The sequence below is a fragment of the Plecotus auritus genome (genome assembly GCF_963455305.1).
Source record: "Plecotus auritus genome assembly, chromosome: 7".
NCBI classification, from domain to species: domain Eukaryota; kingdom Metazoa; phylum Chordata; class Mammalia; order Chiroptera; family Vespertilionidae; genus Plecotus; species Plecotus auritus.
Genome location: NC_137774.1, coordinates 127,252,487 through 127,279,367, shown reverse-complemented (window position 1 = coordinate 127,279,367; position 26,881 = coordinate 127,252,487). Strand labels below are relative to the sequence as shown.

At 38.0% G+C, this 26,881-nt stretch overlaps 1 protein-coding gene across 5 annotated transcripts in view; it reads right to left on the bottom strand.

Moving 5' to 3' along the window:
• TMEM161B (transmembrane protein 161B) overlaps window positions 1–24,984 on the bottom strand; it is a 69,298-nt gene extending 44,314 nt beyond the window's left edge. For 3 of the 5 annotated variants that reach the window (XM_080680639.1, XM_080680641.1, XM_080680643.1), the window contains exons 1-2: window positions 24,808–24,984; window positions 9,116–9,219 (exon numbers count right to left, since the gene is read on the bottom strand). In XM_080680639.1, the coding sequence (XP_080536765.1) occupies window positions 9,116–9,219; window positions 24,808–24,810 (107 nt within the window). In that variant the 5' untranslated portion in view covers window positions 24,811–24,984. Of the gene's footprint in view, window positions 1–4,560; window positions 4,589–9,115; window positions 9,220–24,336; window positions 24,452–24,807 lie in introns of all 5 variants that reach the window. The other 2 variants (XM_080680642.1, XM_080680640.1) reach the window with 2 other exon arrangements.
• Between the last annotated feature and the right edge of the window lie 1,897 nt (window positions 24,985–26,881).

Sequence of the window (26,881 nt, the reverse complement as noted above, 5' to 3'; positions counted from 1 at the left end):
CCATAGCACACATCATAGCTTTCTTCTGCTTGGGAACACTAAATGGCATTTCAGTACTATGCTTGGAAGCCATTTTTAACAGTAAAGTCATCAACAAAAAGCAAAAATGAAAAAGGACATATTTATAGGACAAAAAGGACATGTTTATAATATGAGAGGGGAAACAGTAAGGCCTCACTTGCTGGGAAAATGGGCACAGGGCCATTCAAAATTTTCCCACTCTGCATGTCTGTGAACTACCTCCAAAGTATCACAGCTATGGATGTGGTACTTCAATGAATACATTTTACAAATAAACTTTAAAAAATAAGCAAATCACAAATATAGAATACACAAATGATAAGAACTGAGTACATAACTTAGAAAAATACTTAAGCAATAATTCAATTTAGAGACTAAAATTAGTTGTTTAGCTCTTAATATAAGAAAAGTTAGGTTACATTTAAAATTATAGAATAAAATATGTTAAGACCCTTACATTTTCTAGGACCCATTTTCCTTTTAAATATACTCGTTTGTTTACTCTTATTTCTAAACTGGATTGCATTTATTTTATACTTCTTACTTGACAACTCACGCCATCTTCATTAGGAATAATTATTGTTCAAAGCTGGAATTTAAGGATGCTCTGTTGGATATTCTTAGGGCCCCTTCTAGTCTGTTACTCTTCTATTCATTCATTCATTGGACAATTATGGTCAAGTACTCTGCTAGGCAATGGAGTATAACCACACACAATGAAGCCTAAGTCCATGCTTTGCTGATACTTATATTCCAGTTGGGGCAGAATTTAACCAATAAAAAATATGCCAGCCTGGCCGGTGTGGCTCAATGGTTGGAGCATCCACCTATGAACCAGGAGGTCATGGTTTGATTCCGGTCAGTGCCCATGCCCAGGTTGTGGGCTCGATTCCTACCTAGCAGGGGTCGTGTAGGAGACAGCCAATCAATGATTCTCATCATTGATGTTTCTATCCCTTCCTCTCTGAAATCAGTATTTATTTTAAAAATGTGACAAAAAATCATAAAGTGGGTACCAAGCAAAAGAACCAAACAAGTGGTATGAATGAGAGACATAAGGCTTAAATATTAGGTTAAAAAAACCTCTTTAAATGACATTTACCCAGAAAGCTAAGGATAGGAAGAACAGAGGGGAAGAGCATTTCAAGCAGAAAACAGCATGCCCAAAAGCACAAAAGCATGAAAGAACACTGCAGTAACCAAAAGACCAAGAAGGCAGTAGCACCACGTGCAAGGAGAAACACATGAAGGAGGCTGAAAAGATCATGCAAAACCTCCTGGGTCATGGTATGGAGTTTAGATTTTATGCTAAAGTAATGGTCTCAAGGCAGGAAGAAAGACTTGATTTGCATCTTAAGATCTCTTTTACTGCTCTGTGAAATTAGAGGGAGGCTAGAAGAGCAGAGAGAGATATTTTGGATATCGAATCAACAGATCTTGCTGATGGACTAAAGGCATGGAGTGAAAAAAAGGAATTAAGGATTATGTCTACCATTTCCAACTTGAGAAAGATGGTGGTACATTTTCTGAAATGGAGTAGAGCTGGAATAAATAAAAAATTTAAGCTTGCTGAATTTTTAAGTACCTATGAGATATCAAGTGAAAATAGCAAGAGGGTAACTGTATATTACAGTCTACAACTCAGAGACACTTTGATATCATTACATAATTGTGGTTTTTAAATCTGTAGGAATTAATAAAATAGCCTAAGGAGAAAATAAAACATGGTAGAAGCTAAAGTTAGTAAGGAAGTGAGAAAGTAAAGTTTATAGAGACAATAAAGCAACTGACATAGAAGAGAGAAAAGGTCAAAGAAGCAAAGTCTGGGTGAAGGTTAGAAGAAATAGGGTACAGAGTACAAGTGCAGGAACTGAGGCCTGACAGACAGGAACTTCCTTCACAGACAAAAATTAAAATATATAACATTAAAGTAAAGAAGGTTTGCATGTGTAACTACGTTTATGGGTTTGGTGCTGTGAAGATGAGAGTAATTGGCTTTGGTTTTAAGAGCTTAGTGTGAGGCTGAGGCAGACAAGCATGTTTCAGGAGAAAGAATTTGGGGTTGGAAAGTTGTCTATGAAGTAGAGCATACAAAGACTGCCAGGCCTCTGTACCCCATTTCTTCTAACCTTCACCCAGACTTTGCTTCTTTGACCTTTTCTCTCTTCTGTGTCGGTTGCTTTATTTTCTCTATAAACTTTACTTTCTCACTTCCTTATTTTTTTTAAATATATTTTATTGATTTTTTACAGAGAGGAAAGGAGAGGGATAGAGAATTAGAAACATCGATGAGAGAGAAACATCAATCAGCTGCCTCCTGCACACCCCCTACTGGGGATGTGCCCGCAACCAAGGTACATGCCCTTGACCGGAATCGAACCTGGGACCCTTGAGTCCGCAGGCCGACGCTCTATCCACTGAGCCAAACCGGTTAGGGCCTCACTTCCTTATTAACTGTTTAGCTTCTACCACGTTTTATTTTCTCCTTAGGCCAGTGGTTGGCAAACTCATTAGTCAACAGAGCGGCAAACCGCAGCTCGTGAGCCGCAGTTTGCCGACCACTGCCTTAGGCTATCTTATTAATTCCTATGGATTTAAAAACCACAATTATGTAATGACATCAAAGTGTCTCTGAGTTGTAGACTGTAATATACAGTTACCCTCCTGATATTTTCACTTGATATCTCATAGGTACTTTAGCCTCAGCCTCACACTAAGTGGCCATCTAAGGTCTGAGATCATGAATTCAAACTAAAACCTAGAAGTATAGCTGCATAATTTTTTCCCAATAGTTAGTACTCTGTACACAGTTTAATCTATAGCATATGGTTCCCATCTATTATACTTTAAGTTCAATTTTTAGTCTTCTCCTTTACTGTTAGTTGGTATGTCTATATCAGCAAAATTATGTGCAATATGCTTATTATTGCCGCACTATGCCTTTCTAACAGGGGTTTGAAAGACAGATACAAAAGTTTATTACTTTAGATTCTATGTAGCAGTTAATAATGGCTACAAAAATATAATTAGAGAAAAATGCTTTATGCTACTATATTAGGCAAAAGGAACATGATGTACCCTGAAGGTAAACTATAAATGGAAAAAATTAGAAATATAACAAAATTTCACAGTGATTATCTTTGGCTGATGAGAATATAGTCCATTACCTCTTCTTTTTCCTTTTATATCAATATATCCATCATATTCTACATCATAGACATGTGTTGTTTTTACAATAAAAAAATTAGTTTTTTAAAAATAAAAAGTGTTAGTTTCAGCAGCATAAAGATACAGAGATTAGCATGGCCCCTGTGCAAGGATGACAGGCAAATTCGTGAGGCGTTCCATATATTTTTAAAAAAATATTAATAGGATCTCACTAAAAAAGTGAACCTCTAGCCTTTTAGCTAAGTATGTATTTTATGACAATCACCTTGGTTATTCAGTGGCTTTTTTCACTTATGTTCAGATGATCAGGGTCTCAGATAATATTATACACCACAAACTTATTAAAATGCTTTTTCAAGTATTTTCTGGTATAAAACTCTTAGATAAAATATGACCACAACCTTCCTTACTAAAGAAGTTCAATAACACTGAAAAAAAAATATGTATCAGAAAATATAGAATATATTGATCCAAACCCTTGGAAGACTTTAAGCAACAATGTCATTTAAAGCAAACCACTTAAAATATTTCAGAAGTAAAGGTTTGAGAAATTTAGAATGGAAATCTGAACATGAACAAATTTAGAAAAACTTAGTACTCAGAGCAAGCTAAAAAGCTTTCATACATAAATAATCATACAGAATTCTATTTTAGGGTATACACATAGGTCATTAAGACAGCTTTAGTCTCCACTCTAAATCTCCAAAATTTTGACAAGTAAAAAAAACAACAACAACAAAAACTTAAGAGAAAACAAATAGTACTTAACACTTAGAAAACCTTTCAGTACAAGCAGCTAAAATATTGTTTGTTACACATATACAGTCTCCTGTTAATAACTGGAAATTTTAATAGAACATCAATGACATTCTGGAACTGGAAGTTAATTAAGACAGCTAATGCAAGAAGAGCAAGGACTCAGGCATTCCGTAAGGGTAGCAGCTGAAGTTTAAACCTTTCCCTTAGGTCATAGGTCCCACCTACTGTGCATTTGAATAGTAGGTTTCTCTCACCAAAGGGAACTAGCAGATTTGTGGGTCAGGCAACATGCAAAATGGAACAGGCAGAAATAATTAGAGCAACTAAATAGGAAGGTGTTGTTACACCCTCTTTACCCAATTTTGGGTGAGACAAAAATCAGAATAAATCTGACCGTACCATTTTCAATAAGGGACATATGAAGGGAAGGAGCACATCAAAGTGAGAGCCTAGGAAGGCAAAGGGGTAGAGAAAAATGCATAGGTTTGAGCTAAACAATCAGGAAAATGGAGAGCAGGTTCATCAAAGAAGCTATAAAGGAGAAAAAGCAAACCCTACTCCTCATGCAAAACCCACTATTCAAATGTACAAAGAATGTAACCTATCACTTACCTCTCCATGAAAAGAGGGGCCAAGCAAACTTCAAAACAAAAATGAACTTTAATTACAATAGAAAGTAGAATACTTTGGCTACAAATCAGTGGTATGCTGGACACTATAAAGAACTAACATCTTTAGGGGATCTGAGCAACTGTTAAAACAAGTGTTCTTTATGTTAGGGAAAGCAGTTTACCCTAAGAGTACAGAGACACCAACTTCCCAGGAGTTTTCTTCTTTTGGGGGAGGGAGTGAAAAATAGGACAATCTGAGAGCATTAGACTCCTTTGAGTTTTTCAAGATTACAGTTGATATTTTCACACGTTATTGGGAGAAGAGAACTTACTACTTAAGTTCTCGTTTAAAGCAAGACCCTTCAACAAAATTCGATAGTCATATAAAAAGGCATGAAAAAAAGGGAGAATAATATATTCTAGAAGAAAAATATTTTCCTATTAAAAAACTGAAATGGAATACAAAATATTTGTAATTTAATAAATTTAACCTCAAATGGTGAGAGTTATAATTTGAATAGATATTTCTTAAATTCTACTTCAATGTGTCTTTTAATTTAGCTTAGGACTAAAGGTGGCTATGTAGCCATAGAGAAGCTATAAGAATACAGTAAGTAAAGAGAAACCATATACTACTTATAACTTGAAGGATATCTTCTAAAAGTCAAGTACAGCTAGGAAAACGGGTAGAAAAAAAGAAAATCTTAAATATATGACTCTAGAACAGGGGTGGGCAAACTTTTTGACTCGAGGACCACAATGGGTTCTTAAACTGGACCGGAGGGCCGGAACAAAAGCATGGATGGAGTGTTTGTGTGAACTAATATAAATTCAAAGTAAAGGAGCGGAGGGGAGAGCAAGAGAACCAGATAGAACAGCTGGATCCGGCCGGCGGGCCGTAGTTTGCCTAAGGCTGCTCTAGAATCTACCAACAGAAGTCACCGTGGTTGTAGAAAAGTTCACCTCCACCAAATACAAAGCTCTTTTCAAATATGTCAGTTCCCAGACAAGGTCTTGAGTGGTTGGGCATCCAAAAATCATATCCATAGTACACTGTGATAGACTTCTGGGGTAAAAAGCCTTGATCTGTTTCATTTTTCAGTATGTGAATGTGACTGAAGTTAAAATTTGTTTTCTCATTTGTAAGAATGGAGAAGGTCCGACACTCACCAATCTTGCATTTACTTTCTAGGTAAAAATGAAAACTATATTTCCCAGACTCCCTTGTACTTTGGCCTGAACTAGCCACAGGGCCCTAGCCTATGTAACGTGGGCAAAAATGATACATCTACTTCTAAGCTTAGCTCCTAGAAACTCCAGAAAGATCCATAGCCCACTCCTTCTCTTGACTTGCCAACTGGCATAGTATCTAACTGAAGACTATAAGGCAGCAGGAGGACAGTGGCACCACAAAAGTTTACAATCCCTAAGTCAGCACTTGAAGAATAGCTAAATCCTTAAAACACCATTTTGTGAAGGATCTACCTGGAGAGCTGCCCAATCCCTGATTCCCCCAATTGACCCTCACTCCTCTCTGAGAAAGCTGAGTGAGAAACTTTTATTAAACACTGAGATTTCTGAGGTCATAACACACCCCAAATACATCTCCTCCCCTCTTTATCTCAGAGTGTACAAATCCAAATGAGATAGAAGAAATACAAATATTATCAGGATGAAGTTTTATAACATGGCAAAGATAATACTAATGGAATTCAAACCAGATTAAAGACTATGCAGTTTTTAAAAAACTACAGATCTACAGGACTAATAACAATATATAAATCTTACCTAACAAGAGCCAGAAAACTAGTCAATTTTTTCATATTAAAAATCACCAGGCTGCTAATTTACAAGCAAAAATTGCTTATTTCTTCAAGGTATTTTTACTTCTTTAGGAAAATGGCAGGCTTACTGATTAAGTCAAAATAATTGCGTCCAGTGCCACTTCAAACCCTCCATTCCAAAAGAGAAAGAGGTAGATGAGACATAGACAAAAATTAATTTATAGGATATAAAAAGAGAAGCCATAATGGTGAAAAATATGTAAACATTTATTCATAATTTGAAGATATTTACTACTGAAATAAATATTAAGATGATATATACAGAAACTAAAAGAAGTTTCTTCTGTCAGACTCAATTAATTGAGTCATGTGGTTAATACACACATAGGTTAAGGTTAATATACATTTATTCACCCGAATAGCTCTATTAAACAGTTCTATTCAATATGGTAACTCCCAAGCCATCCTACACTATTCATAATTTAAAAGTCCTCATGAGCCTCTTCCCTTAAATTCCTTTAAGCATTTTATAGCCAGTAAGAATGGCCTCAGGTATTTCTTTCGTCAACTCAGCAGCATCATACGGTTTAAAATGCAAACTGTCATCTCTAATCAATAAATATTTACATAAGCAATCTATATAAGGAATTTTAGATTTTCTCAATATTAAGTTTCATAAAATTATCACAAAAGGTTGATAAAACAATAATTATCCCAAAATGGTAAAGTTAATTATCTTATTCAATGGAGTTAGAAAACAACATTGAGCAATTTGGTTTCATAGCCTAAAAATTTCATAATTAACATTAAAGGTAGATGGTCTTAAAAACACACACACACACAAAAACCCAGGGAGGAAATGTGACTATAGAAGAGTAACTATTACTAGAAAATTCTGATTGGCACCCTTAGAATCTGATTTGGAATTTGAGAGAGTATTAATTAAAATTTAATGTTTGCAAAAGTAAATCAAGAATATTAAAAAAATCAACTTCATGTTTATTTTTAAAGGTTGAACTCCTCAAATTAGTGTGTATATTTATGACACATACTTGTCAAAAAGTAAAGATTTAAAAATACATTAATCTAATATTAACAAAGAGAAGAGAATCAGATTTTAAGTCTTTCAGTTTCTGCCTGTGAATGTTTTATAGAAATAAATGAAAAAAGCAAGTTATGTATAAACATGGAATTGTCTATACAGCTAAATGGGACAAGACTGCTAAGATCTTTACAGCCAAAAGAGAACTATAAGTTTCACTGGAGGCTCATCATAAACAGTCTAGAAATGCGCAATGTATTTTATCTATTTTATTAATTCAGATTCCATTTATTTAAATTAATAATAATTTGCTCAGCTGATGTTTACTCTTTCATGATCTATGGCAAAGGGTTTTTGCTATGCAAAAAAAAGTAAACAAGATTACACAAGGCATAACAAGTAATCTAGTTATAGATTAATGGTGGGGAAGGTCTGTCCCACAGGCTGTAAAAGGCCCTTAAAATCGTTTGGTCTGGCCCTACCCAAGGCATTAGGAGTGAGTTGATTAAATGTTTGACCAAACAGAGCAGGCTAATTTTTAAGTTGATAATTTTGTATGGCCCGCAAATTATGTTATAAATATCCAAATGTCCCTTGGCAGAAAAAAGGTTCCCCACCGCAGTTATAGACGATTGATTTTTTTCACTTATAAATAGCTCTGATAGATGCTTTCAACTTTACTGAAACTTCAGTCATTATTTATTTTGCTAATAAAATATACACTTTCAAATAGCTGATCTCATACTTTACACACACATCAAAAAATTTTTAAGCAATCTGAATAACATTTTCTATATTTAAACACTAATATGGACAAAGTATAAGCATACAAAGAAAGAATATAAATAATTAAAACTAGAAAATAAATTCTATGGAGAAAATTTAAGGTTTTTTTGATAGAATGGTCCTGAAATAAAGGCTTATTATTTATCTTGCAGAAGATCATTAGAAAGAGCTATCCACTGTTTCCTAACTTCAAAAGGTCTAAACAAAAGACTCAATAACAGAATTTGGTTATTTATTGGAAATGAATAATTGGAGTAAAATTATAGTCATGGTACCAAAACTATAACTCGCCTTTCAAAATTACATAGGATTTTGGCATGTATTTCTGTATACAAAGTTTTCCTGATTTTGACACACTATATCTCCTATATTCCTTTACTTTTGATTTTATTGTACCAATTTCAGCAAGGCAACTTAGCTCCTTTGTAAAGGAATGAGGACAGTAGCAAGCTTACAGTGCAGTAGACAAAATCAAATCCGACAAAATTCTTCACCCCCTCCTTGTTAAATTAAAGTTCAAAATTCTCTGCAGTAAAAGAACCCCTAACTCACAGTAAACTCTCAACTGAGTCACTAATAATAGGTCATGTGGAAATATTTAAGCACTGCAATTTACAGTCTCATTCTTTTGTTGACGAACCTGTAAAAAAGGTAACTAGAAAAGTTATGTGGTATTTTCAGTGGCCAGGACAAAAAGGGACGGGGTGGGGGTGGGGGTGGGAGCGGTACTGAACTCTTGACCATGACCCTATTACCTGTGTGTTAAACAGATAAACTACTAATATCTCAAAAAAAATAAGGACGTTAGATTTTTCTCATAACTTTCTTTTGTCATGTTTTTAGAAAATAGAAATTAGCATTTAACTATCTAGGAAGTTAATCAGCCTGGTAAATTAACTAGAGATTTGAAACTGCTACTCACTATTAGCCTATACTTGACTTACCTGCCATTACAGAGTAACCATCGAGCAAGAGAATAGTGAGGTATAATCTTCTGCATGAGGCTGGCCATCACCATGGTAACAACCAGCTGTATACCTATTACACCCTGTGTAAAAAAAAAACACAAATAAATTTAACAATAAATGAAGTTAGATTTGAGAACAAAATGGAAAACTTTCTATCCACGTTGAAAATGATACTCTAAGAAAGAGGAGTTGCTATTAAAATACGTATTATTCTGGAATTTAGGCATTCAAGACCCAAGTTTCACATCCAAGTAAACAAAAGTTAAATAAATTAGCATATACATTCAAAATTTATTCCCAAGAAATGCTCTCCATTATGTAAGGGTATCAAAATGAAGTAAAAATAGTAATATTTTATCCTTCTCCAAATTCACTGTTCAATACACATAAAATAGCAGCTTGCCACACTTTAGAAGCAGTATGCCTATTTTTTTATTCTACAGTGGTAGTGAACGATTAAAGAGTATTAATTATATTGTGATTATGTCAAGACTGGCCTGAAAGTCACTAGAAAAAATTTTTAATTCATGCTGTCATCACGAACTTCCAGTGAGTGGGCCTTCCTTCAACAACATCCAAAACCCCCTTAGTTTGGTCTCATCAGTCCCTCTCCTGTTCTCCATGATAGCTAAAATTCAAACCTCCTCTCTTCACACCTCCAACCTGCCTCAAACTTATAACTCCCCAGTCAGCAGAGGACATGTATTTCACAGAGAAAATACATACCATCAAATGTGAAGTCTCACTTGCCACCAAGCTCACAATCACCTGTATCTACTCTAGATTTTTACCATACCCAACAGAAATAAGAGCATTCCCACACAAAGCAAATCCCCTACATCTGTGCTTCATATCCCATCCTCTCTTTGATTTTCAGGAACCTCAACCACTGAATAGCTTCCTCCCTGCATCTTCTTTAATCTCTTCTCTATTTAAATCCTTGCTATCATATCAGCACTGCAACACCTATAAGTCTTTTTACCTTTCCAAAAGAATAATAATTTTCCTTTATAGTCCTCCTGTCTCCTCAGATTCACAACCACTTTTCAAAAGACTTATTCTCACTGCTTCTACTACAGTCTCATACCTCCTCATAGTTACTTCATTCCATTCCATTGTAACACCTACCATCAAAATCACTTCACCTTGCCAAATTATATTTCCTTATCTTAAATCTCAGCAATTTCCCACAAGGTCTTCCACATCCATTGCTTTACTCCCACCTTGATGATCAATTCTTTATACTCCCTTTTGGTGGCATCACTACCCTAGCAGTCCAAAAATAAGGTTGAATTCTGACCTCAAACTTAATTTACCAAACAAGTACATAAAAAATATGTTTAAAAAGCAACAGAATAGTATATTTTGAGAGCATAAATTCTGGACCCAAACCACCTGGGTTAGAATTCACCATCTATTAGTTGTTTGATTTTGAACAGGTAATTTAAACATTTTGTACCAGTTTCATTTTCTATAAAATGAAGCTAATAATTCAATCTATCTAATCAAGCTGTGATTAGGATAGTGCCTGGCACAGAGTAAGAAGTCAATGGGTTACTACTATTTGCTGTTATTGTCATAGTTATCACTATTATTATAGGAAAACACTAGTGGCTCGGTGCACGAAATTCATGCGGGGGGGGGGGGGTGTCCCTCAGCCCGGCCTGCACCCTCTCCAATCTGGGACCCCTTGGGGGATGTCCGACTGCCGGTTTAGGCCCAATCCCTGTGGGCCTAAACTAGCAGTCGGACATCCCTCTTGCAATCCGGGATCTCTGGCTCCTAACCGCTCACCTGCCTGCTTGCCTAATCACCCCAACCACTCTGCCTGCCAGCCTGCTCGCCCCCAACTGCCCCCCCTGCCAGCCTGATCGCCCCCAACTGCCCTCCCTTGCCAGCCTGATCACCCCCATCTGCCCCCCTTGCTGGCCTGCTTGGCCCCAACTGCCCCCCCACTGTCCTGCTCGCCCTCAACTGGCTCCCCTGCCGGCCTGCTCACCCCCAACTGGTCCCCCCTGCCGGCCTGCTTGCCCCCAACTACCCCCCCCCAGCCGGCCTGATCACCCCTAACCGCCTCTGCCTCGGCCTCGCCACCATGGTTTTGTCCTGAAGGACGTCCAGAAGGTTTCCAGGTCTAATTAGCATATTACCCTTTTATTAGTATAGATTTATTAGTACAGGATTGTTTTTAACATAAAGAATAAAGTATTTCAAAAGTATCAGTCTAAGAAATAAGTAGAAAAAAATCAAATTTCATTGTAACAAATTGTTCGATCAGTTGTTCATCATTGTAACAAATGTAGTACTGTGGTGTAGGATGTCCATAGTGGGGAAGGTTTTGCACATGAAGGACAGGGGTATATAGAAACTCCCTGCATTTTCCAATTTATTTTGCTGTAAACCTAAAACTGCTCTTAAAAATGAAGTTCATTAATTAAAAAAAAATCGAAGTTCTACATGTGGAATCAATATAAAAATTGTCAAATATTAACTAGAAAAAAACATTTGTAACTCACATCACAAATGGATATTTTACTTACTAGATACAGTATAGAGTTCTCATCAACCAATTAGCAAAAATCGCAATGCCCAATTAAAAGGGAACAAATATGTACAAAGAGCTGTCAAATAAAAAAAAAAAAGTAAAAATGGTTCTTAAACAGGACTGTTTTTTAAATGTCTTTGAAACCTACCTCAACTATGGTATTACTGTAGCTATTTTAATGCTTTAAATTCTACCAATGGGATTAAGGTTCAAACCACTTTTATATTCACCTAACATCAAAGAGTACATTCTCACATTTTTTTTTACATCATTCAAATTGACTATGCTGAGGAAATAACATTTATTTTTTAAAATAGTATAATGTGATATTTATTTTTTTATTGAATTTATTGGGGAATCACATAGGTTTCAGATGTACTATTCTATAATACATCAACTCTATATTGTACTGTGTATTCACTAGCTCAAGTCAAGTCTCCTATTTAGCACAATGGCAATTAAAATAGGTCAAGGCACATAGTAGAACACTTTACTATATATTGGCTAAAGAATGAATGGCATTACTACAAAAGAATCTGTCTTAACAGAATATGAAAAGCTAAGATTATCTAAGATTATCATATTAGGTAACAATAAATACATATATTAAGATAATATTGCAACCCAATTTCAAATGAACAAAGGGTTATAGAAATTTAAAAATCTGGATATGAAAGTTTTATAGAGTAGATGAGACATAAGGTAGAAAATGAAATCACATAGATGGCAGAATAAAAGAAAGGGAATTCGAGGCTAAATGACAAATGTGAACATACAGTAACCATGGAACAGCAAAAAGTCTAGTTCAACCAAAGCAGACTTTAGTATATGGCAAAGAATTACAAGAAATAGGATAAAAGAATTTTAAATCGTTCTTTTTTTAAAATTTATTTTATTTTATTTTATTTTATTGATTTTGGAGAGGAAGAGATAGAAACATCAATGAGAGAGAATCACTGATCGGCTGCCTTCTGCATGCTTCCCACTCAGGATGGAGCCCAAAATCCAGGCATGTCCCGACTGGGAATCGAACCTCTTGGTTCATAGATCAAAGCTCAACCACTACTCCAGGCTGGCCAGGCAGATTGTTGAGTCTTTAAAACCAAGAGGACACATTTAGCAGATGTGTTTAAAAAGACCACCTTGAAAACTTTTAAACAGGTAGGGGTAGGAGGACGAAATAATGCAAGTAACATATAAGGAAACTTAGAGCAATATATTGATCAATTGAAGAGAAAACCTAAGACTAAGGTAGAGGTGATTGAAACTAGTAGGAAGGAAAAAACAAAGATAAAAGTCCATCAAAATAAAACCAATCAAACTTTGAGTGTGACTGAACATGAAGGAAAATAATTGTAGAATAAAACTGAGGAATGCCTCAAAGTTTATTTCAGGATGTTTTAGTTTGGGTGACTGGTAGAATCCTAGAACCACTGACAGAATAGTTGTAGACTGAAGGAAACTCAAGGAAATAAACTAGCAAAACTCAGACAGGCTTTCCAAGGACAGGACCTTGGCTGCATCCTCAACTTTTCAGAATACACAGGAAACATGCTTTGCTGGTACAATCAATCTACATGAGATAGACTGGCAATGATAAGGTAAGAGTTGTATTAATTTACAGTAAAACAAACTACCAAGTGGATCAATGTTCAAATTCACTAAGTGTTCCATTCAATTACTGTCTTAATGACACATTGAAAGTCAAATTAGTAGCAGGCTGAGAGGTGAGTAGTGATTTAGAACAAACGGTAACATGGAGAGGCATTTCATTCAGGCAGTACTGAAGTTTGAAGTCCAGAGCAGCAATTTTCAATCTTTTTCATTTCATGGCACACAAACTAATTACAAAAATTCTGTGGCACACCAAAAATTATATATTTTTTGGCCAATATGAAAAAAAGTATAATTTCCCTGACTAAACAGTCAGGTTTTGCATGTTTTAAAAATTCTTACGGCACACCAGTTGAAAATCACTGCTCTAGAGTGTAAAATATTCCCTCTCTAAGTAGTTCTGGATAAATATGTTTAATTCTAGCTACTTAAACTGTTTTTCTAGACTTTCAACTAACAAAATTATTCTCCAATTGATATTCTTTTTTAGACAAAAACCTATCTAAAAATTATTCTATCTTTTGATATGTAGATATCACTGATATGGCTATAATATGATTAGGCATGGGAACCAATTTAAGTTCAAGATGAGAAGACAACTCATTTCTCTCCATCATGTACTGGTTTTATCAAATATTAAAGTGTTAACCACCCCTCACTGCCACCTACAAATAATATGTGATAAGTGATATTGCAGAGGTCAGTGCCACTGTTATGGGAGCCCTCCAAGAAACAAAGTAATTAAATCTATGTGGGAGCCTGGCCAAGGTGGTTCAGTGGTTGAGTGTCGACCTATTATGACCAGGAGGTCATGGCTTGATTCCTGGTCAGGGCTATGCCACACCTGGGTTTCTGGTTCAATCTCCAGTGGGGAGCATGCAGGATGTTTCATCATTGATGTTTCTCTCTCTTTCTCCCCCTCTCCCTTCCTCTCTGAAATCAATAAAAATCTATTTTAAAAATAGATAGATAGATGATAGCTAGCTAGCTAGCTAGATAGATAGAAAGATCAATCGATCTGCCTGGGAGAGCTGGGAATGTCTGGTTCAGAGGTGACATTTGAACTAAGCTTACGAGGTTAAAGAAGTAGCCCTCTGACAGACAGAAAAGGAAGATATGTTTAGACATATTTACTCAAAGAGAATAAATGACATGATCCAAAATAATGAGTGGTTCCACCTGGCTAGATTTTGGTTGAGTTCCACCAATGGACTTTTCTGCAGGTACTTAGAAATAAGTAGTAATTAATTTCTCTAACACTATTTAAGATGTAATATTAGTTATTAACTGGGTTGGGAAAGATTTTCTAGAAATATAATAATCAGAAACTATATTATTTCTACAGAAAAATATTTTTTAAATTCAATTTTTTCATATGTTGAAACTTACCAAAAATAATAAGACTGACACAAAAGTACAGTTACAGTGTCCAGTCTGGATTAAAATTAATTCCACTAGCTGTATGACTTTGGATGAGTTATTCTAATCTCGCTGTGCCTCTATTCCTACATCTGTAAAATATGACCCAGAAATTCCACTTTTGGGTATTTATCCAAAGAAATCCAAAACACTAATTTGAAAAGACATATGTATCCCTATGTTCACTGCAACCTTATTTTTAATAGCCAAGATATGGAAGCAACCAGTGTGTCCATCAATAGATGATTAGACAAAGAAGATGTAGTACATATACTATATAATAAAAGCCTAATATGCAAATTGCCCCGGGCGGTCATTCGACTGGGCATTCGACTGCTCACTATGACTTTCGATGACCACCAGGGGCCAGCATGGAACATGGCGGGTGTCGGGGACGCAGTGCTGGCAGTGGGCAGCAGTGGAGGCGCTGCGGGCCCAATGGTCCCCGAGGAGAGCAGGACTGCGGCAGGATGGTGAAGCAGGTGAGCAGGTGAGCGGGCAGTGCCAGGCCAAGGCGGGGTGCAAGGGGGGACCTGATTGCTCCACTGATCACCCCACAGGCGGCAACCAGTGGGAGTGGTGGGGGCGGGGCCACCACCCAGCTCCCAGACACTAAGGGAGCTGGAAGGGAGGGGGCGGGGGGCCCCGGCCCCAATCAATCACCCTGCAGGCAGATGGTGGAGCAGGTGAGGGGGCGGTGCCACGCCAAGGTGGGGTGCCAGGCGGGGCTGCGAGGCTGGGGGCGCGAGCTGAGGCCAGATCTCCACAGGCCACGCTGAGGGACCCCACCTGTGAGCAAATTCGTACACCAGGCCTCTAGTATACAATAAAATATTACTCAGCTATAAAAAAGAATGAAATTTTGCCATCTGTAAAAGCGTAGATGGACTTAGAGGTATTATGTTAAGTGAAATAAATCAGACAAAAAAAGACAAATACCATATAGTAGAATCTAAAAAAAACACACAAAATAAATGAACAAACAAAACAGAAACAAACTCACAGATATAGAAAACATTTTATGGTTACCAGAAGGGGGGTGGGGTGGTTAGGGAAATGGGTGAAAAAGGGGAAGGAATTAATATGTACAAAATGTCCAATTCTAAATACAGTCACAGGGATGTAAAGTACAATCTAAAGAATAGAGTCAATAATATTGTAATAACTATGTATGGTATCAAATGGGTACTAGACTTATCGAGGTGGTCACTTCGTAATTTATATAAATGACTAATCACTATATTATACACCTGACACTAATTAATATTGTATGTCAACTGTAATTGAAAACTAAATATTAAAATAAATTTTTTAAAAATCCAGAAGATAAAAAAGGTTTAAAAAATCCCAAGATTTAACTACTCATAAAGATTTAAATGGGGAGAAACCAAGATGGCGGCATAGGTAAAGCACCTAAACTGCTGCCTCGCACAACAATTTCAAAACTACAACTAAAAGACAGAACGGACACCATCCAGAACCACAGGAAAGCTGGCTGAGTGAAAATTCTACAACTAGAAGGAAAGAGAAAAGCTCACAGAGAATTGAAGGTACAGCAAAGGGTCTTTGTGCGCGCAGAGGGATGGGCAGCTGAGAGCCTGGCTGACTTTCTCTGGCGGAAGAGGGAAGGAAGCCCCCGACCGCACTTAACCCCATTTCTGACTGCACTGAACCCCAGTTCCAGGCGAGCCCCTGGGGACCCACGCTCTTGCGGGGGAATCTGGACTCTCGGGCGGAGACTCGGGAGCCGGGGAAGGCAGAGGTCTGGGGCGCGCACATACCAGTGCGCACAAAGGCTGCGGAGGTTGCCACAGGCTTTCCCTAGTGGAAGGGAGTCAGAAGCTCCTGACAGCACTGAGCCCCAGTTCTGACTGCACTGAACCCCAGTTTCAGGCGAGCCCCTGGGGACCCACGCTCTTGTGTAGGGAATCTGGACTCTCGGGTGGAGACTCTGGAGCCGGGGAAGGCAGAGGTCTGAAGGTGCGCATGTGCGCGCAAGGGCAAGGTTGACGGGAAGCCAAGACTGTCTGCTCCGCCCTGAGACTCCACCCCATCCAAGCTGAGCACAGAGGCTATTGCAATTTGGCAAGTCTAATCCTATAAGGCTGTCTCCAGCACCGAACTTCTCCCAGCATAGACACAGCTGATCCTTACAGAAAACTGGCCTGGAGGTCAATTCCTCCCAGTGATACCAACAACAATCAAGACTTCATTAGAACAAGGCTGTACACACAGTCCACAAAGGGGTGCACCAAGAGTGTCCACCTCAGGTTAACTGGGGAGGGCGACCCACTGGGCCATATTGGAAACCTAGCACACAAATCTACCCTACCAACTCAGGGAAGCAGTGAAAATGCAGTGTCAAAGAAACAGATCACAAACGAAAGAAATGGAGGAAAACAAACGACTGGATATAGAATTCAAAACCATGGCTATAAGGCTTTTCAAGAATATCCTAGAAAAGGCCTATAAATATAACGAGACCCTCGAAGATATGAAAAAGGACCAACTAGAAATTAAACATACACTGACTGAAATAAAAAATATTATACAGAGACCCAAAAACAGACTAGAGGAACACAAGAATCAAGTCAAATAATTGAAATACAAAGAAGCAAAAAACACTCAACCGAAAAAGCAAAAAGCAAAAAAAAATCCAAAAAGTTGAAGATAGTGTAAGAAGACTCTGGGACAACTTCAAGCGTACCAACATCAGAATTATGGGGGTGCCAGAAGAAGACAGAGAGCAAGATACTGAAAACCTATTTGAAGAAATAATGACCGAAAACTTCCCCCACCTGGTGAAAGAAATAGACTTACAAGTCCAGGAAGCGCACAGAACCCCAAACAAAAGGAATCCAAAGAGGACCACACCATAATTAAAATGCCAAGAGCAAAAGACAAAGAGAGAATATTAAAAGCAGCAAGAGAAAAACAGTTAATTACCTACAAGGGAGCACCCATACGGCTGTCAGCTGATTTCTCAACAGAAACTATGCAGGCCAGACGGGAGTGGCAAGAAATTTTCAATGTGATGAATAGCAAGAACCTACAACCAAGATTACTCTACCCAGCAAAGCTATCATTCAGAATTGAAGGGCAGATAAAGAGCTTCACAGATAAGAAAAAGCTGAAGGAGTTCATCACCACCAAACCAGTATTATATGAAATGCTGAAAGGTATTCTTAAAGAAGAGGAAGAAGAAAAAAGTAAAGATAAAAAAATTATGAACAACAAATACGTATCTATCAACAAGTGAACCTACAAATCAAATGAATTAAAAACCTGAGGAACAGAATAATCTGGTGAATATAACAGAATCAGGGGCATAGAAAGGGAGTGGACTGATAATTCTCAGGGGGAAAGGGGTATGGGGGGTTCAGGAAGAGACTGGACAAAAATCATACACCTATGGATGAGGATAGTGGGGGGGGGTAAGGGCAGAAGGTGGGGTGGGAACCGGGTGGAGGGGAGCTATGGGGGGAAAAAGGAGAAACAATTGTAATAATCTGAATAATGATTTATTTTTTAAAAAAAGATTTAAATGAGTTAATATAAGTAGAGCAGATAAATTTTAATCACTAAGTAAATGTAGCTATTATTGTTATTGAGGAAAAAATTCAACTTCTTATCCGTATGACATACTTCTACTTATCCTTAAAAGCCTAGTCCAATCAATCCTTTATGAAACTCTTCTTGATCTTAATATAAGTTGACTATTCCCTCCTTTTTTTGTTCCCTCAATGTATATTCAACTAAATGTGCATCAATAATATTCACAAATCCACATATTCAAAATCACAGAACTGTGAGTTAAACTATAGAGGTCATCTAGTTCTAGTTCAAGCAGACTATTTATTCAAGGCACATATTTAATGTACTATCCAGTTCAAGCAATATGTTTATTGTACTTTTCCCAAAGTCACTTTTAAAGATACGCTTGTATGAGCAGATTGATTTACATAACATCTAAATATTTTTTAAATAAAACATTATAATCAGACATAAGGATCTTGAGTCTCAATATCCAAGTATCAAAAGTTGAAACTGTTTCAGGTTTTCGTAAATCTTTTGTTTATGGCCAAAACATGAAAGATATTTAATCTATTTTAACAATAGAATTACTAAGTCTGTTTTATGTAAGATATGAATGTCACATCAGGATATTCTGAGTGAATGAATTGTATTATCTCAAAAAATGTAGTAACCTAAAAAACTAAAAATATATGATATAAAAATGCAGTTTATTCAATAAAATATAGGCATATAGGCTGGAGATACACACACACACACACACACACACACACACACACTTTTTCATATTTGTTCCAATATCACCTTATTCTTGAGGCTTTCTCCAAATGCCCTATTTAAATGACTGTGCTTTATCTTTCTGTTGCATTAACCATGACTAACATATTATGTCTCATGTGATTACCATCAGATTGTCCCAATAAAATATAAGCCCCATAAAAGAACTGTTTTTTAAACAGTTATATTTCTGTTGTCAAAAACAATACCTGACATATAGATGGCATTTAACAAATAATGAATAACTGAATACTTTTTAGATAAAAGCACGATTTTTAAATGTTTGCTGAAACAAAAGGGACAACCATTGCAATTTAAAGCAAGAGAATGTTCATTTCCAGAAATGGCAATTTACAGACAAATTTATTTCTTCAAAGTTCCTTTGGGGCAAGTTGTGTTCATTCCTGATTTTGTAAGATGGACAAAACCATGGCACAACAGTAAAAAAAAATAATAAATTCTCTCTTAGAAATGAACACTTTAGAATATCTTCCGATTTTTCTAAAATCAATTAATTTTGCTTTGAGCTTTTATCTCAGAGCAAATAAAAGAACCAACTTATTTAGAAAGTGGACCAAAAACCAAAGTATAAACTGGGTCTTAGGAATTAACCTGAATCAACCAAAAACTAACCAAGAGAACTGTCTCTACTATTACCTGAACTAAGCTTCTTTTGGAAAGTAGTAAATGAGAGAAGTCAGAGGAAAAGCTAGAGAACTGAGAATAAACCTGAACCTCAGCCACTATGTGATTATCTGATAAAACCTGACCAAAACCCATCCTTCAAGCTACACATGTTCATTCACCAAAATAGACTATATTCGGGACCATAAATCACACTTTAACAAACTTCAAAGAAATCATAGAATGTCTGTTCTCAGGTCACAATGGAACTAAAGTATAAATCAATAACAGAAAGATAACTGGAAATCCCAAAATATGTGGAGATCAAATATTTCTAAATAACCCATGGTTCAAAGAGGAATCTCAAGAGAAATTAAAAATATTTTGAACAAATAAAAAAAAACCCTCCACAATTTATCAAAATTTATAGGATGCAGCCCAGCCAGTGTGGGTCAGTGGTTGCACATTGTTCCAGTCACCAGAAGACGGTCAGTTCAATTCCTGGTCAGGACACATGCCTGGGTTGCAGGCTAGATCCCCAGTAGGAGGCTTGCAGGAGGCAGTGGATCGATGTTTCTCTCTCTGTCTCTCCCTTCCTCTCTCTGAAATCAATAAAAACATTTATTTTTAAAAAGTTTTAAAATTTATGGGATAAATTTTTAGAGGGAAATTTATAACATTGAACGCATATATTAGAAAACATTTAGAATCAATCACCTAAGGTTCCACGTTAGGGAATTAGTAAAAGAGCAAATTAAATCCAAAGTAAGCAGAAGAAAAGAAATAATATGAATTAGAGCAAAATTCAATGAAACTGAAAACAGGACACCTACAGAGAAAAATTAATGAAACCAAAAGCTAGTTTTTCAAAAAGATCAATGAAATCAATAAGCCTACAGCCAGAGTAACTAAGATAAAAAGGAAAGACACAAATTACTAATATCAGAAATGAAAGGAGACATCAGATAAGAGAAATGGGTCTTGATAGGAATTAGACACCTAAAGTCTCATAAGGAACATATTAAGAACAACTCTATGCCCACAAATTTTATAACCTAGGTAAAATGGACCAATTTCTTGAAAGATACAATTTGTCAGTAATGACAAAAGAAGTAGACAATCTGAATAGGTCTCTTATCTATTAAAGAAATTGAATCAATAATCAGTAACCTTCCAATGGGTTCACTGATGAATTCTACTGAACATTTAAGGAAGAAATTATACCAAATCTCTACAATCTCTTTCAGAGGATAGAAACAGAGGGAATACTTCCTAACCAATTCTATGAGGCCAGCATTACCCTAATACCGAAACTAGACAAAGACATAATAAGGGGGAAAAAAACACAACTACAGAACAACATCTCTCATGAATATAAATGCAAAAAATCCTAAACAAAATATTAGGAAATCAAATCCAACAACATATAAAAAAAAGTATACACCGCTAAGTGGGATTTATTCCAGGTATGTGAGGCTAGTTCAACATTCAAAATTCAATTAAAATAATCCACCACATCAACAAACGGAAGATGTCTGATTACCAGTAAGCACAAAAACCTCTAATACCGTCATCAAAGTCTCTAATGTCTACAGTACAGTTCTCTTAAAGTGTGGTTTAAGGACCACCAGTTTCAGGCTTAACTGTAAAACTCATTAAAAATAAGAATCTAAAACTCCACCCTCCAATAACAGGATCTAGATAAGCATTTTTATCAAGCATCATAGGTGAATCCTAAACAAACTCAAATTTGAGAACTAGCGCCCTAACCCACTTTTTAAAATGCAGCTGAAGTCACCGACTACCATTGCCCCCTCTCCAGTTAGAATTAAATTCTTTCCTCTGTACTCTTTGAGCACATTACATGTATTTCCCTTATAATATTTACCACATTCTCTTTCCAACACCCTCATCACCTCCCAAAAGGAAAACTTTCTCATGAACTTTAAGGCAGAGGTTTACAGCCTTTTTACCCCAACAGACCATAGCTCAATCCCAGCAGTAAAAGTTACCACAGGATGCTGTATAGATAAAACAAGCCATGAGATAAGATACCTGCAATTCCAAGAGTTAGTTCTAATCTACTTTTCTCCCATAAACCAGCCTAAATGGTGAAAAGGTCTATTTGATTAAAGTTGGTTTGTAAGTTACAAAAAGAAAACAACAAAACATATAGTTTTATTCCTTTAGTAAACTATTACAGACTATCCATTTTCTCAACATGAAACAAATTTTTTTTGTCTGTAATATAATCCTATTGTCATCTGCTCACAAAAGGAGAAGCTTATTACATGCACAGGCATTTATTGAATTTTGATCTACATAATGAATCAGAGAATAAGAGAACAGAATGAGTTTATATCTATTAAAACAAAAATAAAATCAAGGTGTCCCAAGGCTTTATTTTCTATTTGGAGTAGCATTTAAGATAGTAGAGTGTGCTAGAAACCACATTATTTGGGGTTTCTTTTGTTTCACAAACATACGAATAAACATTCCAACTATTACCTACCTGATATATTTATTTATTATTTTTTTAAAAATATATTGTATTAATTTTTTACAGAGAGGAAGGGAGAGAGATAGAGAGTTAGAAACATTGATGAGAGAGAAACATCAATCAGCTGCCTCCTGCACACCCCCTACTGGGGATGTGCCCACAACCAAGGTACATGCCCTTGACCGGAATCGAACCCAGGACCCTTCAGACCGCAGGCCGACGCTCTATCCACCGAGCCAAACCGGCTAGGGCAACCTACCTGATATATTTAAAAAAAAAAAAAAAAGAATGGTTAAAAAAAAATCAAACTTGGGAAATCAACATGGGGGGAAAAAGTGAAAATCAGACTAAGCCTTATTTAATAAAAAACATGTACTTATTCTGAAAAAGTCCTGAGTGAAGTCAAAGAATCATAAATTAGGTGTTCTAATTCCTATCAAGACCCATTTCTCTTATCTAAGAGGAAAATGGAACTCTTATATAAGTTGGGTAATTTTGCCAAATTCATATAACTAATGATGGGCAGAATCTGGGTCTTCTGAATTCAAGTACTGCATCGTTTCCATATCATTTCAATCACTGCAAAAGTTTTCAATTCAATCAAGCTGAATCCTAAATAAATTCAACCCTTGTCAACTTCCTTTAATGGCTAAATCCTTTCTTATGAAGGATTCCAAGCATTGACAACCAGTACACATACAGACATTATCAATTACATATCTGGGAAAGCTTAAGTGGAGTTAAGTACATTAATTTAGAAATATAAGCAATACCTGAATGGAGAAAGTCAACTACCTGGCTGCTGATGACATTCTCCAGGTGACATTCTCTTAAGTTACATTTTGAGAAACAGCATGAGTTTACCTTAGCTTAAAACAAAGCTACCTTTTTTAGCATCACAGAATACTGAGAGTAAGTTCACGTTCAGCTTCTCTGTGATTATTATGAATTCAAGGATTTCATTACACTCTATCTTAACTTTTAAGACCAAGGAGTCAAAACAGCTTATGTTTAAGAAATGATCTGAATTTTAATACAGACTATGCCAACTATTGTTAGTTTAGGTAAATCGTTGCCTATTTCTAAACTTCAGATTCTTCCTTCTGTAAAATTGGTGGTGAGGGGGGTAGTAATTATTATCTTTGGCTCCTTCCAGTTTGACTGTTCCCTTTCACTAATTTCATTGATACTAAAGAAAAGAAAAAATAATACTGTATTATTCATTGAGGTTAACACACACACACACACACACACACACACACACACAGCCCAAAAAAGTCAGAAGTTAGTAGTCATAGCATAGTAGAGTGTGCTAGGAACCACATTATTTGGGGTTTCTTTTGTTTCACATTCAGTTAAGTCTCTAAAAGTCATTCAAAAGTCAATCATCATACACAATAGCTGAACAATGTCAATATTTAGTCCTAAAAAGGCATGGCGAACTGAAACTAAATTCCAAGAAAGAATCCCTTCCAGATGAGGATTTGAAATCTTTTATATAGTCAAGATACTGACAATGTTGAATTTTACTGGACCCCTATGACACTGAAAAACAGCAAAGGTTAAGAAATTCACCCTCCCCCACCCCTCCCTTTTGTATTCTAGAAATGACTTACTGCAAAGAACCACTAGTCCCCATAAGACTTGTGTAAAGCTAACAGAAGACCCCCTATTTTACATATGACAAGGCCAGACATAAACCTGCAAATTCACATACTTTGCTTCATAAATGACTAGCTGAACGGCTTGCCCCTGTAGATGAACTGGAATAAAATGTTGGTTACCCAAATTCTGCTTAAGATCCTTCCCTCAGTTCCCTGAACTTTGGCCCACCCTCATACTGAAACAGTATACAACCGCTTAACTCCTTTACAGGTAGGCTGATCTGAGGGTAAAACAATCTCTGATCTACTATCAGGCCATAAACCCTTTCTTCGCACTTCTGCACATCCGGTTCTTTTTAGCCTTGTTTCCTCCTCTCTATAAGAGAAAATCCCCTCTTGCCTAACTTTTGAAACACTTGCAGGTCTACGGTCAAGGCATTCTCTCTATTGTAATAGGCCCTTCCCCCACACCTTGCAATATTCCTTTCGAGTTCAGTCTTTCCTTACTAAGTCCGGATTTTTTTTTATTTGGCACGTTTTCCAATTCCAAAAGGGCTGGGTTGGAAAGATAAGAGCTGACCTTGCCGTTTCTTTAAGTGACAGGCGTTCATCCTCTACATGGGGATCCGTAGTGTCCGCCTGAAACGATGCTAAAGGCATTTCTAAGATCTGAAGTTTTGGCCACTGCTCTGCAGCTAAGGAGAGGCAGAGAAGATCAGCCAGGCAAGGTCAATTCTGGGACCACCTGCAACGACCAACCGGGCAAGGTCAACTCTGGGACCACGCGCCGTACACTGTGAATGGGCCACGAACATTTTGGCTACTGCTCCGTACTGCTGGACAGAACTCGCGGTTAGGCAGGGCAGAAGGTGTTTTCTCAGGGGCCCAGGCGCTCCGGCGCTGCATGGTAGGTGGGTCTTGCCCGGCGGTTCATCCCATGGCTCCCGCCCACTCCATCCTCAGCGGGGCACTCGACCGGCTCCCTTCCCAGGACTGACTTCCGGGCCCTTCCATCCCACTGGTGTTACTCCAGCCTCCCAGAAGGACTCACCATGACGCCAAGCACAGGTACCGGCCCTGGAGTCACCGCAACCGTCCAGGACCTCGCCTCCCTATCCTGCGGCCGGGAACCTCTTGACTCTACGAGGCAGAGGGTCTTCCGGCTCTTCCGGAAGTTCTGCCCGCGCGGGACAGGAAGTCCCGCCCCTCTCCTGAGCGGCGTCGACCCCACGCCACGCAGAGGTGAGGAAACGCAAGACGTCCTCCACAGCCCCTTCCAAGGCGCTAGGGTAGAGGCGGGGGCGGGGCTGACCTTGAGAGCGCGCGGGGGGCGGTGGGAGGCGCAGGCGCAGAGCAGGTAGGTGGGTGAGCGGGCGGCTCCCCATTGTGGCGCCTGCGAGGATCTGAGGTAGGTCGGGTGGTGTGGGCAGGAGCGCATCCTTACTCTGGGAGGTGATGGAGGCGCAGGGTGGTGAATGGGGAAGGAGCCGACCCCAGACCCAGCGGATTAGTGAGGGATAAAACCTCGGGCGGTGACGGGCTGAGACCACACAGGAATTGTCTCAGCGCAGCCACGCCCTTTCTCTTTTTACCTTCCAGGTTTTTGGCTGGCTCTTTTTGGACACTTGACGGATCGTTAGAGACCTGTGCCTCTGTCATCTTCGCGCCCTGCGTGAGTGGCCCTCCCGCTCTACCTTTCTGCAGGGCGGTGGGGTTTGATCTGAGAAGTTGCCTCACTCTTCAGAGAGACCGGCTGAAACCAGAAGAACATCTACCAACAGCGGAGAAACCAGGAAGAGAATTCTGCCTGTTCAATACTTACAATATGAACGGTTTCCTTTTAGTTTAAAATATATATACACATATATCATCAGTTCAAAGAAAGTAAAAACTCCTGTATATCTCTTAATTGTGTGTGTGTGCCTTTTTCTGTCCCCCAAATCTGTACTCGTCAACTCTCTCTGTCTTTTTCTTTGGCTCTAATGAGCCAGCATTAGAGGCAGGATTGAAATGGATATCCAGAGGATCTTTATTCCGGAAATTAATCTCACAATTTGGAGATCTTCGCTTACGTCAAGACGGCCTGCGGTTTCATCTATGGGTCTAGTTTGTCACAAAGCGGGAACTGAGGGACACTAAGAAGCTGCAGAAGTTAAGGAGGTTGGGCAGGCAGAGGTGGCTATAGATGTTATATTTCACCCTCATCAAACCACTTGGAAAGCATGATATCCAAGCTATAAATAAATGGTCGAAAGACCCTGGGAATCAGAGATCTGAGCCATCCAAAATACTAGAAAGGCGGCTAGAGATGAGTGTATGGGTTGGGTTAGGGTTATGTTTTGTGGGTGGAGAAAATAGCATAACAATCAGGAATTTTTTTTTAATATATTTTATTGATTTTTTACAGAGAGGAAGAGAGAGGGATAGAGAGTTAGAAACATCGATGAGAGAGAGACATCGATCAGCTGCCTCCTGCACGCCCCCTACTGGGGATGTGCCCGCAACCCAGGTACATGCCCTTGACCGGAATCGAACCCGGACCCTTCAGTCCGCAGGCCGACGCTCTATCCACTGAGCCAAACCGGTTAGGGCAATCAGGAATCTTAAGTACTAACCTTGGAAACAGTTGGGGGCAGGGAGCTGCAAAAATTGTGGAACTTCTTGCTGTGGAGGGATTCAGCACTTCCTTGAGGGTTCCGCTTTGCTGTGAAGGGGAAAGTTGTAAATAGGCAAGCCCCAGGGCCCCTGCACTTGGTGAGTGTGGTAGACAGATTGGAGTCCTCTGCCTGTGAGTCTGTGGGAAGCAGCTGCTATCCTTGAGGAAGAAAAGGTGCAGAAAGAAAATGGCTATCAGACTGTCAGCGATGACACATTTTGTGAAGCCTTACTCTTTCATTTCTGACACTGGTTCTTACAACTGTCCTAAACCTGGCAGCCTCATTGAGGTTCACAAAGCATGTCCTACGTGCCAGTTAGATTGGAATTATTACCAGGATGGGATCCATTCCTGCTAGAGTATACCAATCACAGCCATTATTTATTATTTTCTTATTATTTTTAATAGATTAGGGGTGTTAATGTTTCTTACTTGGAGTATGGCAAGTTGATAACCCTTGGTTAATATT